The sequence below is a fragment of the Panthera leo genome, chromosome D1 (genome assembly GCF_018350215.1).
Source record: "Panthera leo isolate Ple1 chromosome D1, P.leo_Ple1_pat1.1, whole genome shotgun sequence".
Taxonomy (NCBI): domain Eukaryota; kingdom Metazoa; phylum Chordata; class Mammalia; order Carnivora; family Felidae; genus Panthera; species Panthera leo.
In genome coordinates this window covers 62319348-62336128 of record NC_056688.1, presented here as the reverse complement: position 1 = coordinate 62336128, position 16781 = coordinate 62319348, and the positions used below count along the sequence as shown (strand labels likewise).

General features: G+C 39.4%; 2 protein-coding genes across 2 annotated transcripts; both read left to right on the top strand.

Annotated features, from left to right (window-relative positions):
* The first annotated feature begins 2562 nt into the window (after nucleotides 1–2562).
* Nucleotides 2563–3466, top strand: LOC122200070 (olfactory receptor 52E4-like). Its single transcript, XM_042905489.1, is given in 2 exon segments — nucleotides 2563–3330; nucleotides 3332–3466. Coding segments are annotated over 2 exon segments (903 nt in total).
* A 12163-nt stretch (nucleotides 3467–15629) lies between these two features.
* On the top strand, nucleotides 15630–16571 carry LOC122200067 (olfactory receptor 52E8). Its single transcript, XM_042905487.1, has one exon. The coding sequence runs from the start codon at nucleotides 15630–15632 to the stop codon at nucleotides 16569–16571; it is 942 nt and encodes a 313-aa protein (XP_042761421.1).
* Nucleotides 16572–16781: the final 210 nt, after the last annotated feature.

Here is a 16781-nt window from a genome sequence, read left to right as displayed (position 1 = left end):
TTGGTGCCACATGACCCAAAGTTCTCACCCGAAGTTATATTGTTGGTATTTATAGTGTGGTCAGCCCTTACACTGAGATAGAGTTTGACCACCCCTCATCCTAAACTCCTATCAGATATGACAGATAACTTCCTAGAAGCCAAAAACAAAGGCCAGACCTCTTTTTGGGTAAGGCAAAATTCCTCACTATACATCTATTCATCTAGTTCCAAAGACATTTTTTGTTATTGTAACAAGCTATGCGTTTCACCTCTTGGCTTATCTTGGCTCATGGCATCAATCATGAATTTGGGTCTCCCAATAATCAAGTTTGAATTCAGTTTAATCCTTTCGAAATATAAAGCATGGAGAGAGACCAACAACTGATTACCATATTGTGTCCTTTTTTATATCAAGGGTATAGAATGTGTAGAATCAGTTCAATTATAAAGGAGTTCAAACTCATTACTCTCTCCTTTTTTGCCTACTATGACTATTTTTTTAAACTTTGTGTCTCACTCATTATCAAAGCAGTATGGGAAAAGAAGCAGAAGTAGACACCGTGTAATATCACTTGCATTGTGGCATGGGATAGAGTCCTGATTCTATTCTTGCTGGCCTTCTGACCTTATGTCAGTCACACATATTCTGTATTTCAGTTTCATCCGGAAATAAACATAGTACTATCTATCTCAGATTATTATTGGGTTGAGTAGATGAGGTTATATATGCCTGAAATATTACAGGTGTAGATATTTCCTCTCCAATCTTAGTCTTCCTCCTACCTTTCTCCAGACCAGTGATCTGTACCATTCCCAGTCCCAATACTCTAGGTCTTAACTCAATTTCTGTGAAGCCAAATTCTAATCTTAAGCACACATTGCAGATGCATTGATCACAAACACTTACCACATTCCCTATGTTCCATCTTAGGAAGTCATTTGGCAACTGTGAATTTAATTACTGAAATTATGTATTTATACACCCTCAATATGCCCTAAGAGATGTTTATAAATTGTCCTTGTGTGTGTGTGTTGAGGGGATTTATAATGAAGTCTCCAGGTGCCAGAGAGTCTCAGACATTGAAATTAAAATGAATAGGAATTCCCTTTTGTCATTAAACTTGCTGAAGAGAAGCTCTAGGGAAATCCCCATGAACCTTGCTGTCTGCTATTTGGTCGATTGTCAGTTCTTGTTATTTCACATAAAATATACAACAGGTAGTATTTTACTTTATTTTTCTCCTTCTTTTTCCTTATTCTCTGTTTTCAGTCTTTGAAATGCTTGGACTAAGTCTTTGGGCTTTTTGGGGTATCTATATAACCAGAAGTTTTTTTAAATTATAAAATATAAATGAAAGTGCCACTTTAACCATTTTTAACTTTACAATTCAGTGGCACTTAGTACATTCACAACATTGTACAACTGTTAACACTATCTAGTTCTATAAAATTTCATCAATTCAAAAGGAAATCCTATGCCCATTAATCAATCACTTCCCATTCTTCCAGCTCTAGGCAGTAGATTATTAGATCTGATCTCAAATTTTTCTCAACAGTTACAAAAGTCAACAGCTATTGAAAAAGAAACTTCATATGGGAAAGAAACTTCACTGATTAACATTCACTTTTGCCAATTTATCTTAAATTTCTATGTGGGGAAAGAAACTTTAAAAGGTGGTCTATATATGCAATGGAATATTATACATTCTTTAAAAAGAAGGATATCCTGTATTGCAACAACATGGATGAATCTGTGGACAAAATACCAAAGTGAAATAAGCCAGTCACATAAAGACAAATATTACACGATCTCAGTTATTATGGAATCTTGAAAAAAAAAAAGCCAAACTCACAGTAACATAAAGTAGAAGGGTGGTTACTAGGGCCTGGGGCATCAGTAAAAAGGGGAGATTAAAAAGAAATCAGAATGGAGCCTGGGTGGCTCAGTGGGTTAAGTGTCTGACTTCAACTCAGGTCATGATCTCATGGTTTCTGAGTTTGAGTCCCTCATTGGGCTCTCTGCTGTCAGCGCAGAGCCCACTTGGGATCCTCTGTCTTCCTCTCTCTGCCTCTCCCTGGCTCACATTCTTTCTCTCGCTCTCTCTCTTTCTCAAAATATGTAAATAAACATTTTTTAAAAAGGGGGTGCTTGGGTGGCTCAGTCGGTTTAGTCTCTGACTCTTGCTTTCAGCTCAGGTCATGATCTCATGGTTTGTGAGTTCAAGCCCTGTGTCAAGCTCTGTGCTGACAGTGCAGAGCTTGCATGGGATTCTCTCTATCACTCTCTCTCTGCCCGCCCCCCCCCCCCAGTCACTCACACTATCTCTCTCTGTCAAAATAAATAAATATTAAAAAATAAAAGTTCTTTAAAAAAAAGAGAGTTACCCAATTACCCTTTGCAAAGAGCAGAATCTCTAATGTTTGTAACCAACTACTCATACCAAGACCTGTAGCACACCACCCATAGCACTCTAACACACACAGAGTTCTTACATCTTTCCAGGACCTTGATAAAGAAAAGGTCATAACGAGAGTGAGATACCTACGCCTCAACAGGAATTCAATGACACTTGCTGGGAGAATGACTTCCATCAATGACACCCACTTCCATCCCCCCTTGTTTCACCTGCTAGGAATCCCAGGACTGGAAACTGTACATATCTGGATTGCTTTCCCATTCTGCATTGTGTACCTGATTGCCCTTGTGGGGAACATCACCATTCTCTTTGTGATCAAGACTGAACACAGTCTCCACCAGCCCATGTTCTACTTCCTGGCCATGTTGTCTATGATCGATCTGGGTCTGTCCACGTCCACCATCCCCAAAATGCTGGGCATCTTCTGGTTCAACCAACAAGAGATCAGCTTTGGGGGCTGCCTTGCCCAGATGTTCTTTATCCACATGTTCACAGGAATGGAGACCGTTCTCCTGGTGGCCATGGCTTATGACCGCTTTGTTGCCATCTGCAACCCTCTCCAGTACACCATGATCCTCACCAATAAAACCATCAGCATCCTAGCTTCTCTTGTTGTTGGAAGAAATTTAATTCTTGTGACTCCATTCGTGTTTCTCATTCTGAGGTTGCCCTTCTGTGGGCATCACATCATCCCTCATACGTACTGTGAGCACATGGGTCTTGCCCGGTTGGCCTGTGCACCCATCAAGGTCAACATTATCTATGGGCTCATGGTGATTTCTAATATCATTGTGGATGTGATCCTGATTGCCTCCTCCTATGTGCTTATCCTTCGAGCTGTTTTCCGCCTTCCTTCTCACGATGCCCGGCTAAAGGCTCTCAATACCTGTGGTTCTCATGTCTGTGTCATGCTGTGCTTTTACACACCAGCTTTTTTTTTCTTTTATGGCACACCGTTTTGGCAGAAACATTCCCCGCTATATCCACATTCTTCTGGCTAATCTTTATGTGGCTGTCCCACCGGCCCTTAATCCGGTCATCTATGGAGTCAGGACCAAACGCATCTGAGAGAGAGTTGTGAAGATATTTGTACAGAAATAATAGTTCTGTGTCAACATTTGGAAAATATATCCACATACCACCCACATTTTAATAATCTGAGCTCTGCTTCAAATTTCCTATTAGAGTAGATAGGAGTAGCCAGATTTTTATTTTTTCTTTGAATTCATTTAGAGTTGACAGGTAACTTTGCTGTCTGCTCTACCCACCCACCCCATGTAACTGGACGAAGGGAAAGCACTGATGGAAAAGGAAGATGTCCTGGAGGCAGCAGTGGTTTGGGAGTAGAATGGCTGGTGGGAAAAGATGAGAACACTCCCCATTTTTCCATGTGTCTTCTCTTTAGGTACGTTCAGACCCTGAAGGAACACTGATTCAACAATCTCACTTTGTAGATGAGGAAAATAAGGTATAAGCCATGGCTTGGTGACAGTGTCTAAATTAGTGCATCTGTTCCACAGATTTATATTCTGTATATTAATCCTCAAGTTTTGCCTTCCTTCTCTAGAGTCATTACTCATTTTCATTTTAATGGTTCCCCTGTCTTGTTCTTACTGTCATTTTTGTTCCCTTTCTTCTTTTTAACCTGATTCCTTCAATTTTTCTCTTTCTCTTTCTGTCTTTCTCTACCTCTCTGTTTCTCTCTTTCTCCTTCTTACTATTTACCCAATAAATTCAGTCTCTGAGAATTGGCTAATGTAAGAGACTACAGTTTAGGATTAGGTATACATGACATTATTTCCTCACTTACAGCAAAGTCATTTTAGATGTGAATAATTATATGTGTTCTGTTTCTAGTTCCAATTGAATTGTACCTAAAATTTCCCTTGTTTGCTATATATACTGTTTCCCTTCAAAATTTAGAAAATTTTGAAAAGGAAATTAGAATAATCTATGGTTTAAACACAAAGCCAATCTTGATATCAAGTCCAGAATAATCTGAATATAATTTATTAATCCTGTAGATTTCCAATATGTAGTCCCATTTTCAAACTCCAGATATATCTAGAGAATATATTGTACTTTCCTTTATCAGGGTTTTATAGCTTTTAATATATAAATCTTACACTTTCTTGGTTAAATTTATTCCTAAATATGTATGTTCTTATTTTTCAAAGCTATTGTAAATGGAATTTTTCTCAACTCTCTTTTTGATTATTCACTGGTGGAATTTAAATATATCTAATTTCTGTATGTTGACATTGTATTGTGTGACTTTGTGAATTCATTTATTAGTTCTAATGGATGTTTTGTATATTCTTTATAATTTTCTTTATATAAGATTATATCATTTACAAACATATATAGTTTACTCCTTTTCTTTTTTTTTTTTAATATATGAAATTTATTGTCAAATTGGTTTCCATACAACACCCAGTGCTCATCCCCAAAGGTGCCCTCCTCAATACCCATCACCCACCCTCCCTTCCCTCCCACCCCCCATCAACCCTCAGTTTGTTCTCAGTTTTTTAACAGTCTCTTATGCTTTGGTTCTCTCCCACTCTAACTTCTTTTTTTTTTTTTTTCCCTTCCACTCCCCCATGGGTTTCTGTTAAGTTTCTCAGGATCCACATAAGAGTGAAACCGTATGGTATCTGTCTTTCTCTGTATGGCTTATTTCACTTAGCATCACACTCTCCAGTTCCATCCACGTTGCTACAAAAGGCCATATTTCATTCTTTCTCATTGCCACGTAGTATTCCATTGTGTATATAAACCACAATTTCTTCATCCATTCATCAGTTGATGGACATTTAGGCTCTTTCCATAATTTGGCTATTGTTGAGAGTGCTGCTATAAACATTGGGGTACAAGTGCCCCTATGCATCAGTACTCCTGTATCCCTTGGATAAATTCCTAGCAGTGCTATTGCTGGGTCATAGGGTAGGTCTATTTTTAATTTTCTGAGGAACCTCCACACTGTTTTCCAGAGCGGCTGCACCAATTTGCATTCCCACCAACAGTGCAAGAGGGTTCCCGTTTCTCCACATCCTCTCCAGCATCTATAGTCTCCTGATTTCTTCATTTTGGCCACTCTGACTGGCGTGAGGTGATAGCTGAGTGTGGTTTTGATTTGTATTTCCCTGATAAGGAGCGACGTTGAACATCTTTTCATGTGCCTGTTGGCCATCGGATGTCTTCTTTAGAGAAGTGTCTATTCATGTTTTGTGCCCATTTCTTCACTGGGTTATTTGTTTTTCGGGTGTGGAGTTTGATGAGCTCTTTATAGATTTTGGATACTAGCCCTTTGTCTGATATGTCATTTGCAAATATCTTTTCCCATTCCGTTGGTTGCCTTTTAGTTTTGTTGGTTGTTTCCTTGCTGTGCAGAAGCTTTTTATCTTCATAAGGTCCCAGTAATTCACTTTTGCTTTTAATTCCCTTGCCTTTGGGGATGTGCCGAGTAAGAGATTGCTACGGCTGAGGTCAGAGAGGTCTTTTCCTGCTTTCTCCTCTAAGGTTTTGATGGTTTCCTGTCTCACATTCAGGTCCTTTATCCATTTTGAGTTTATTTTTGTGAATAGTGTGAGAAAGTGGTCTAGTTTCAACTTTCTGCATGTTGCTGTCCAGTTCTCCCAGCACCATCTGTTAAAGAGACTGTCTTTTTTCCATTGGATGTTCTTTCCCGCTTTGTCAAAGATGAGTTGGCCATACGTTTGTGGGTCTAGTTCTGGGGTTTCTATTCTATTCCATTGGTCTATGTGTGTGTTTTTGTGCCAATACCATGCTGTCTTGATGATGACAGCTTTGTAGTAGAGGCTAAAGTCTGGGATTGTGATGCCTCCTGCTTTGGTCTTCTTCTTCAAAATTACTTTGGCTATTCGGGGCCTTTTGTGGTTCCATATGAATTTTAGGATGGCTTGTTCTAGTTTTGAGAAGAATGCTGGTGCAATTTTGATTGGGATTGCATTGAATATGTAGATAGCTTTGGGTAGTATTGACATTTTGACAATATTTATTCTTCCAATCCATGAGCAGGGAATGTCTTTCCATTTCTTTATATCTTCTTCAATTTCCTACATAAGCTTTGTATAGTTTTCAGCATACAGATCTTTTACATCTTTGTTAGATTTATTCCTAGGTATTTTATGCTTCTTGGTGCAATTGTGAATGGGATCAGTTTCTTTCTTTGTCTTTCTGTTGCTTCATTGTTAGTGTATAAGAATGCAACTGATTTCTGTACATTGATTTTGTATCCTGCAACTTTGCTGAATTCATGTATCAGTTCTAGCAGACTTTTGGTGGAGTCTATCGGATTTTCCATGTATAATACCATGTCATCTGCAAAAAGCGAAGGCTTGACTTCATCTTTGCCAATTTTGATGCCTTTGATTTCCTTTTGTTGTCTGATTGCTGATGCTAGAACTTCCAGCACTATGTTAAACAACAGCAGTGAGAGTGGGCATCCCTGTCGTGTTCCTGATCTCAGGGAAAAAGCTCTCAGTTTTTCCCCGTTGAGGATGATGTTAGCTGTGGGCTTTTCATAAATGGCTTTTATGATCTTTAAGTATGTTCCTTCTATCCCGACTTTCTCAAGGGTTTTTATTAAGAAAGGGTGCTGGATTTTGTCAAAGGCCTTTTCTGCATCGATTGACAGGATCATATGGTTCTTCTCTTTTTTTTTATTAATGTGATGTATCACGTTGATTGATTTGCGAATGTTGAACCAGCCCTGCATCCCAGGAATGAATCCCACTTGATCATGGTGAATAGTTCTTTTTATATGCTGTTGAATTCAATTTGCTAGTATCTTATTGAGAATTTTTGCATCCATATTCATCAGGGATATTGGCCTGTAGTTCTCATTTTTTACTGGGTCTCTGTCTGGTTTAGGAATCAAAGTAATACTGGCTTCATAGAATGAGTCTGGAAGTTTTCCTTTCCTTTCTATTTCTTGGAATAGCTTGAGAAGGATAGGTGTTATCTCTGCTTTAAACGTCTGGTAGAACTCCCCTGGGAAGCCATCTGGTCCTGGACTCTTATTTGTTGGGAGTTTTTTGATAACCGATTCAATTTCTTCGCTGGTTATGGGTCTGTTCAAGCTTTCTATTTCCTCCTGATTGAGTTTTGGAAGAGTGTGGGTGTTTAGGAATTTGTCCATTTCTTCCAGGTTTTCCAATTTATTGGCATATAATTTTTCATAGTATTCCCTGATAATTGTTTGTATCTCTGAGGGATCGGTTGTAATAATTCCATTTTCATTCATGATTTTATCTATTTGGGTCATCTCCCTTTTCTTTTTGAGAAGCCTGGCTAGAGGTTTGTCAATTTTGTTTATTTTTCTTCAAAACACCAACTCTTGTTTTCGTTGATCTGCTCTGCAGTTTTTTTAGATTCTATATTGTTTATTTCTGCTCTGATCTTTATTATTTCTCTTCTTCTGCTGGGTTTTGGCTGCCTTTGATGTTCTGCTTCTATTTCCTTTAGGTGTGCTGTTAGATTTTGTATTTGGGATTTTTCTTGTTTCTTGAGATAGGCCTGGATTGCAATGTATTTTCCTCTCAGGACTGCCTTCGCTGCGTCCCAAAGCGTTTGGATTGTCGTATTTTCATTTTCGTTTGTTTCCATATATTTTTTAATTTCTTCTCTAATTGCCTGGTTGACCCACTCATTCTTTAGTAGTGTGTTCTTTAACCTCCATGCTTTTGGAGGTTTTCCATACTTTTTCCTGTGGTTGATTTCAAGCTTCATAGCATTGTGGTCTGAAAGTATGCATGGTATAATTTCAATTCTTGTAAACTTATGAAGGGCTGTTTTGTGACCCAGTATATGATCTATCTTGGAGAATGTTCCATGTGCACTCGAGAAGAAAGTATATTCTGTTGCTTTGGGATGCAGAGTTCTAAATATATCTGTCAAGTCCATCTGATCCAATGTATCATTCAGGGCCCTTGTTTCTTTATTGACCGTGTGTCTAGATGATCCATCCATTTCTGTAAGTGGAGTGTTAAAGTCCCCTGCAATGACCACATTCTTATCAATAAGGTTGCTTATGTTTGTGAGTAATTGGTTTATATATTTGGGGGCTCCGGTATTCGGTGCATAGACATTTATAATTGTTAGCTCTTCCTGATGGATAGACCCTGTGATTATTATATAATGCCCTTCTTCATCTCTTGTTACAGCCTTTAATTTAAAGTCTAGTTTGTCTGATATAAGTATGGCTACTCCAGCTTTCTTTTGGCTTCCAGGAACATGATAAATAGTTCTCCATCCCCTCACTCTCAATCTAAAGGTGTCCTCAGATCTAAAATGAGTCTCTTGTAGACAGCAAATAGATGGGTCTTGTTTTTTTATCCATTCTGATACCCTATGTCTTTTGGTTGGCGCATTTAATCCATTTACATTCAGTGTTATTATAGAAAGATACGGGTTTAGAGTCATTGTGATGTCTGTATGTTTTATGCTTGTAGCGATGTCTCTGGTACTTTGTCTCACAGGTTCCCCCTTAGGATCCCTTGTAGGGCTGGTTTAGTGGTGACAAATTCCTTCAGTTTTTGTTTGTTTGTGAAGACCTTTATCTCTCCTTCTATTCTAAATGACAGACTTGCTGGATAAAGGATTCTCGGCTGCATATTTTTTCTGTTCATCACACTGAAGATTTCGTGCCAATCCTTTCTGGCTGCCAAGTTTCAAAAGAGAGATCAGTCACGAGTCTTATAGGTCTCCCTTTATATGTGAGGGCATGTTTATCCCTTGCTGCTTTCAGAATTTTCTCTTTATCCTTGTATTTTGCCAGTTTCACTATGATATGTTGTGCAGAAGATCGATTCAAGTTACGTCTGAAGGGAGTTCTCTGTGCCTCTTGGATTTCAATGCCTTTTTCCTTCCCCAGTTCAGGGAAGTTCTCAGCTATAATTTCTTCAAGTACCCCTTCAGCACCTTTCCCTCTCTCTTCCTCCTCTGGGATACCAATTATGCGTATATTATTTTTTTTTAGTGTATCACTTAGTTCTCTAATTTTCCTCTCATACTCCTGGATTTTTTTATCTCTCTTTCTCTCAGCTTCCTCTTTTTCCATAACTTTATCTTCTAGTTCACCTATTCTCTCCTCTGCCTCTTCAATCCGAGCTGTCGTCGTTTCCATTTTGTTTTGCATTTCGTTTAAAGCGCTTTTCAGCTCCTCGTGACTGTTCCTTAGTCCCTTGATCTCTGTAGCAAGAGATTCTCTGCTGTCCTCTATACTGTTTTCAAGCCCAGCGATTAATTTTATGACTATTATCCCAAATTCACTTTCTGTTATATTATTTAAATCCTTTTTGATCAGTTCATTAGCTGTTGTTATTTCCTGGAGATTCTTCTGAGGGGAATTCTTCCGTTTGGTCATTTTGGATAGTCCCTGGAGTGGTGAGGAACTGCAGGGCACTTCCCCTGTGCTGTGGTGTATAACTGGAGTTGGTGGGTGGGGCCGCAGTCCGACCTGATGTCTGCCCCCAGCTCACCGCTGGGGCCACAATCAGACTGGTGTGTGCCTTCTCTTCCCCTCTCCTAGGGGCGGGATTCACTGTGGGGTGGCGTGGCCCGTCTGGGCTACTTGCACACTGCCAGGCTTGTGGTGCTGGGGATCTGGCATATTAGCTGTGGTGGGTAGGTAAGGTGCACAGGGGCAGGAGGGGCAGGCTTGGCTCGCTTCTCCTTAGGTGATCCACTTCAGGAGGGGCCCTGTGGCAGCGGGAGGGAGTGAGATCTACTGCCGGAGGTTTGGCTCCGCAGAAGCACAGAGTTGGGTGTTTGCACAGAGCGAGCAAGTTCCCTGGCAGGAACTGGTTCCCTTTGGGATTTTGGCTGGGGGATGGGCAAGGGAGATGGTGCTGGTGAGCGCCTTTGTTCCCCGCCAAACTGAGCTCTGTCGTCCGGGGGCTCAGCAGTTCTCCCTCCCTTTGTCCTCCAGCCTTCCCGCTTTCCGAGCAGAGCTGTTAACTTATGACCTCCCAGACGCTAAGTCACGCTTGCTGTGGGAACACAGTCCGTCCGGTCACTCCGCTTTTGCCAGCCAGACTCGGGGGCTGTGCTTGGCCAGCGAGCCACCCCTCTGCCCCGGCTCCCTCCCGCCAGTCCATGGAGTGCGCACCGCCTCGCCGCCCTTCCTACCCTCCTCCGTGGGCCTCTCGTCTGTGCTTGGCTCCGGAGACTCCGTTCTGCTGATCCTCTGGCGGTTTTCTGGGTTATTTAGGCAGGTGTAGGTGGAATCTAAATGATCAGCAGGACGCGTGGTGAGCCCAGCGTCCTCCTACGCCGCCATCTTCCCTCTCTCACTCCTTTTCTTTTTTTAAAGTTTATTTATTTGAAAGAGAGAGAGAGAGATTCCCTCCTTCCTTTCCTATTTGAATGAGTTTGTCTTGCCAAATTGCTCTAGTTAGAACTTCCAGTAAATTTTTAGACAGCAATGTTGAAAGCAGGCATTCTTTTCGTGTGTATGATCTTAGAGAGATTATTTTCAATCTTTCACCATTGACTATGATATGAACTGCAGTTTTTGTTTGTTTGTTTCTTTTTCCCATGAATGCCCTTTATAATGTCAAGGAAGTTTTCTTATACTCTAAGTTTGTAAAATGTTTTTGTTACAAAAGCTTTTTTAGGTTTTGTCAAATGTTCTTTCTGCATTAATTAAGAGGGTTATGTGGTTTTTCCCCTTGATTTCATTAATGTTATGTGATATTTTGATTGTTTCTCTTATCTTGAACCACCTTGTATTTCTGGGATAAACTACACTTGGTCATGCTATATAATTTTTTTTTACTATGCTGTTGGATTTGATTTGTTCATAGATTGTTGAAGACTTTTTTTATCTGTACTCAGTGAGATATTTTTCTGTAGTTTTTTAAATTAAAAATATGTGCATTCTGCAATGTAGCAACCCCACCCCGTGTGTGTGTGTGTGTGTGTGTGTGTGTGTGTGTGTGACAGAAAGACAGAGAGAGATAAATGACTTCTGGAGTACACCAGATATTTTCTAATAGAATGAACTGCATTCTGTATTTTTTTTAAGCTTTTTTTTTTTCAAGAAAGAGACAGTGTGAGCAGCGGAGGGGCAGAGAGAGAGGGGGAGAGAGAATCCCAAGTAGGCTCCGTGCTCCCAGGGCAGAGCCAGATGCAGGGCTTGAACTCACAAAACTGTGAGATCATGACCTGAGCAGAGATCAAGAGCCAGATGCCCAACCGACTGAGCCACCCCAACACCCCACATTCTGCATTTTGATATTATTTCCTCAATATTCACCAAAGATGACAGATTAGGGTTTTCTCAGGACTTTCCTGGGGATGTGTGTAGTCATGTACATGTATGTGTCTTTATAGTTAAGAAATATTTCAGACCTTTGAAAAACTCTGTATGGTCAATTCATTTTCCAATTTTTTCTTTTAACTTTTTTGGTCAGCCTTTTATTAGCTCTAATAATATTATTGCTTCAGGAAGCTTCAATCTTAGACAATTTCTATTACTTGTTTTTGACTAATAGGGAAGAGGCTGTTCATAGTAAGTGAGTTTTGAGTCAGGACAAATGAAGATGCATCCTGTGAGGGGTTATTTTCTGGTACCTGCCAGACAGGTCAAATAATTAGAATCCTCTGGGAATGGATCTCCAAGACACTCTATGTCCCCATCCCAGGAGGTGTGGGGTTGTAAGAAAAATATAAATACTTTCCATTCATAGGTATTTCCATAATAAGTGACATGTCCCAAGAAGATGCCAAGGAATATTTCGTAGAGATTTAGAGACCAATGTAAGTCATATCATGATTAAATTGTGAAAAATACCAAAAGGGATGGGGAAAGAGTTGATGGCAGGCAAGGTAGTATGGAGAGATGGAGGACAGATGAACATGAAAACAAGATCAAGAGAGAATGCATGCTCATACTCTTAACCTCTTGAGGGTACACTTTTACTGCATGCACTTGTACTTATGACCATGCAAAATCTCACACACAAAACTAAAGAGTGAGATGTGGAAGGAGATGCACAAATGTATCTGGTGTCAGTTTACCGATTGTTTTTGACTCTTCTGACTATTTATACAGGTGCATGAATGTGAGTATCAGGAGGGCAAGGACTTGCTTTCTCTATTTCTAGAACTGTGTCAGGTATTGTAAACGTGACTAATAAATTCTTTTTAATTAATCAATTTGGGAGTAAATGAATCATGAAGCATGGCCATGAAATGTAGATTTTTTTTTTAAAATAAGACCTATGGTGATGAAGCGTCTGAAGAAGGGAATAAGGTTACATAAAAGTGAAAAAGTCATGATACTGCAAGATTAGGCAAGCATGAGGAGGTGTCCATCATTTCTTCTCCTTCTGCTGGCAGTTCCAGAAATGGGAATGTGGATATTGGGGTGTGGTGGAGGTTAGTGGAGTAAAGTAGACTAAGAGGATGGCACATGGAGGAAATGATGGTTGGTTAGACAGATGTAATCCCATGTATCACCTTAGAAGTAACAGGTCAAATGAAGGGCTACGACCCAGTCTTATTTCTAAACCCAACAGATTGGAGGATATGTGAATAGATGATGAAATAATTACAGAATGATTAAGTAATTGGTTGCTTTGATCAGTGTTTACAGACTGAAAATGAGTTTTTCTCAGAAGCACCAATTTGCAAGCCTTCCTAGAAAATCTACAGAACTAAGTGGGACACGTTAATTTTCTAGGGATGTAGCCCTATTTTATTTTTTAAGTTTCTGCTATATGGAGCCCCAAGAGTGACCAAGACATGAAACTATTAACAGTCTGTTTGTCAATCTACTGAATTTCTAGATAAAGTCATCAAGACGGTAACAGATTCCTTTTTCATGCCCTGACTGGCCACCATACTTTTATTTTCAGTTTGTTCTTTCTCTTCATTCTATATAGATTAAATTTTTTTTCCTTCTTTGGATGAAGAATTGTTCTGTGAATCTTAGCATCAGTTGAACCTCCTTCATGGCATTTTTCTTGATCTACCTCCATACCTACAACATTCTCTATATATTTCTAACATAGCACTTGCAATACAATTTTTTAATTTCATTTTTGGAATTTTATCTCCCTTTCCATTTAATGGCCTCCTTGAGAGTATGTGACAAGTTTTCTTTGAACTTGTATTCAAATTTCCTAATCAATGCTGGTGCACAGAGGACCTCATAAATATTTGATGGAATAAATTGCGAAGAGAACCTCTCCACTTACCTTGCATATTCTTCACTAATGAAAGGCAAAAACTATCTCTGATAGTTTCACATTGAAAAATTGAGAACTTCAATTGTCTCCTCTCTGGCCCTAGCAGACCAGGTTTAGCTACACATGCGCACATACACAGACATATATTTCCTGAGACAATTTCTCCAATTACAAAATTATCTCTCATTTTTTTTGCTATCCTTCATAGGTTTCAAATGGGCACAGTTAGCAAGTCATTTGTCTTGTTATGGATTTTAAGTAGGAGGTACTGACCTTTATATGTACTTATCTTTAATGGATGCCTGTCAGCTCTTATTCCAACAACCAAGTATTCCAAAAGTTGAATCTAAGCTTTCTGCATGTGACAATCACTGTCACATTTTCTTTATGACTAGCTTTTCTCAAATAAACTGTGCAGTAACGGACTTCTCCCTTATTTGTTTTAAATTTTTAATTTCTATAAATAAGTTCAGAATTCCCACATATTCTGGATAAATGCTGTAAAACAAAATCACTTGATACTTTTTCTTCCGATATTACTTTAAAGGAGACACCCATAAAAACCTGAGAGCTAGGATAGAATCTTGGTAGGAACTGAATTCTAGGATGTCTAAGATGCTCCTGCCCTGTCTCCATGGATACAAGACAGAGATATATTTGAAAGCTGTCTAGCCCTAAATATCTAGTCTCCCCTCCCCCAGCTGGCCTATACCTGGTCAGTTTATTTACTGTATATGTTTACTTATGTACTCTCCAGATGATAAATTTACCTAGATTAAAATAATCTCTCAATTCATCTTTCATCATAACTGCAAAATACTCTTTGTCAAATATCTCCCCTTCTTAGTCATTATCTATTTTTCAAATCTTATAGGTAAATTTTTTAAAAACTAAATTATGATAGAACTGAGTATTTATTTTATAAAATAAGACATTGAAAGTGTTTTCTGTCCCGTCTCTTTTTAATTAATTCATCTGTTTACAAATGTTTAAATTGAGAACTTTCATATGGCAATTTGTTCATGCATATGAATAAACAAAGATAAATAATTTCTTCTGCTCTAAGAGTCACATATCTAGTATTTGCAAGAACCTATAAAAAATGTATAAACACACATTTGCACACATGCACACATACACACAGGATTTTTTTAATTTAATTTTTTTTTTTAATTTGCATCCAAATTAGTTAGCATATAGTGCAACAATGATTTCAGGAGTAGATTCCTTAGTGCCCCTTACACATTTAGCCCACCCCCCCCCCACAACCCCTCCACACATACACACAGGATTATGCACATTACACTTTACGAATTTTAGATTCCCTAACAGGGGAATAATTGAGATTACAAATACCAAAGAAAGCACTATGCACAGTAAGTAAAAATATGTAGGACACGATCAGATACATAGACTGTGGAATTTTATCTTTCTCCTTTATTTCTGGCTACACTCCAGAGTTTGAATTTCAGCTGTGCAGGAGATACTCTTCTGCCCTCTTGTCTTTTTGTCTCTCTTTTTATTAGGTAGAGTGGCAGCAGATTAAGGCTGGTTTTGTTCCTGGTGCCAGATGATGTTCAGGAGAGGATAGCACACAGTAAGGAGTGTGTTTAATCTTCTTTCCTTTTTAAAAAAATTGAAATATAATTGACATAAAACATTGTGTGAGTTCACAGTGTACAGTGTGTTGATTTGATGCATTTATGTATTATAATATGGTAACCGCCATAGCTTTAGCTATCACTCCTACCACATCACATAATTATCAATTTATTGTTGGGGGTGAGAACATTTTAGATACAGTCTTTTGGCAATTTTGAAGTATATAATATGGTATTGTTAGCTAAAATAATTATTTAACTTCTTTCTGAAAAAGAGTAAGGGAAGATGAAAGTGCTTTTTGCATTTTACTAGGAATCTAGACAAAGGGAGAAGAGGAGAAGAATTCACTAATGAGAAGTCAATAATTGTCTCTGATGTGCACAAAGAATTGTGCAAACACTGCAGCAGAAAGAATGGCTATGCCTAATGACACCCAGTTCCATCCTTCTTCGTTCCTCCTCCTGGGTATCCCAGGGCTAGAAGATGTGCACGTCTGGATTGGATTTCCCTTTTTCTTTGTGTATCTTGTTGCACTCTTGGGGAACGCTGCTGTCCTGTTTGTGATCCAGACTGAGCATAGTCTCCATGAGCCCATGTACTACTTCCTGGCCATGTTGGACTCCATCGATCTGGGCTTGTCCACAGCCACCGTCCCCAAAATGCTGGGCATCTTCTGGTTCAGCCTCAGGGATATATCTTTTGAAAGCTGCCTTTCCCAGATGTTCTTCATCCACTTCTTCACTGCCATGGAGAGCATTGTGTTGGTGGCCATGGCCTTTGACCGCTATGTTGCCATTTGTAAACCCCTTCGGTACACCATGATCCTCACCAGCAAAATCATCAGCCTCATTGCAGGCATGGCTATTCTGAGGAGCCTGTGCATGGTGGCCCCTCTGGTATTTCTCCTCCTGAGGCTGCCCTTCTGTGGGCACTATATCATCCCTCATACCTACTGTGAACACATGGGCATTGCTCGCCTGGCCTGTGCCAGCATCAAAGTGAATATTATGTTCGGTCTTGGCAACATTTCTCTCCTATTATTGGATGTGCTCCTTATAATTCTCTCCTATGTCAGGATCCTCTATGCTGTCTTCTGCTTACCCTCGAGGGAGGCCCGACTCAAAGCTCTCAACACCTGTGGCTCCCACACTGGAGTTATCTTAGCTTTTTTCACACCAGCATTTTTCTCTTTCTTGACACACCGATTTGGCCACAATATCCCTCAATATATCCACATTTTCTTGGCCAACCTATATGTGGTTGTTCCGCCAGCTCTCAATCCTGTAATCTATGGGGTCAGGACCAAACAGATTAGGGAGCGAGTCCTGAGGGTTTTCCTCAAGACAGATAGCTAACTAGTCAGAGGTCTTGGAAGGTCTGTTTTAGAGTTCACATTTCCTGCATTGTGAAAATTAGAGTTAGTTACCTTATGTCTAACCCAGTAGGAAGGAGGAAAAATTGAGGGGAATATTGAGACCAATAACATTAATTGTGTTTGAGTGGCAGGTTTTATATTTGAAGTTAATAATATGTGCATTGATGATACCAGATTGCTATAATTGGAT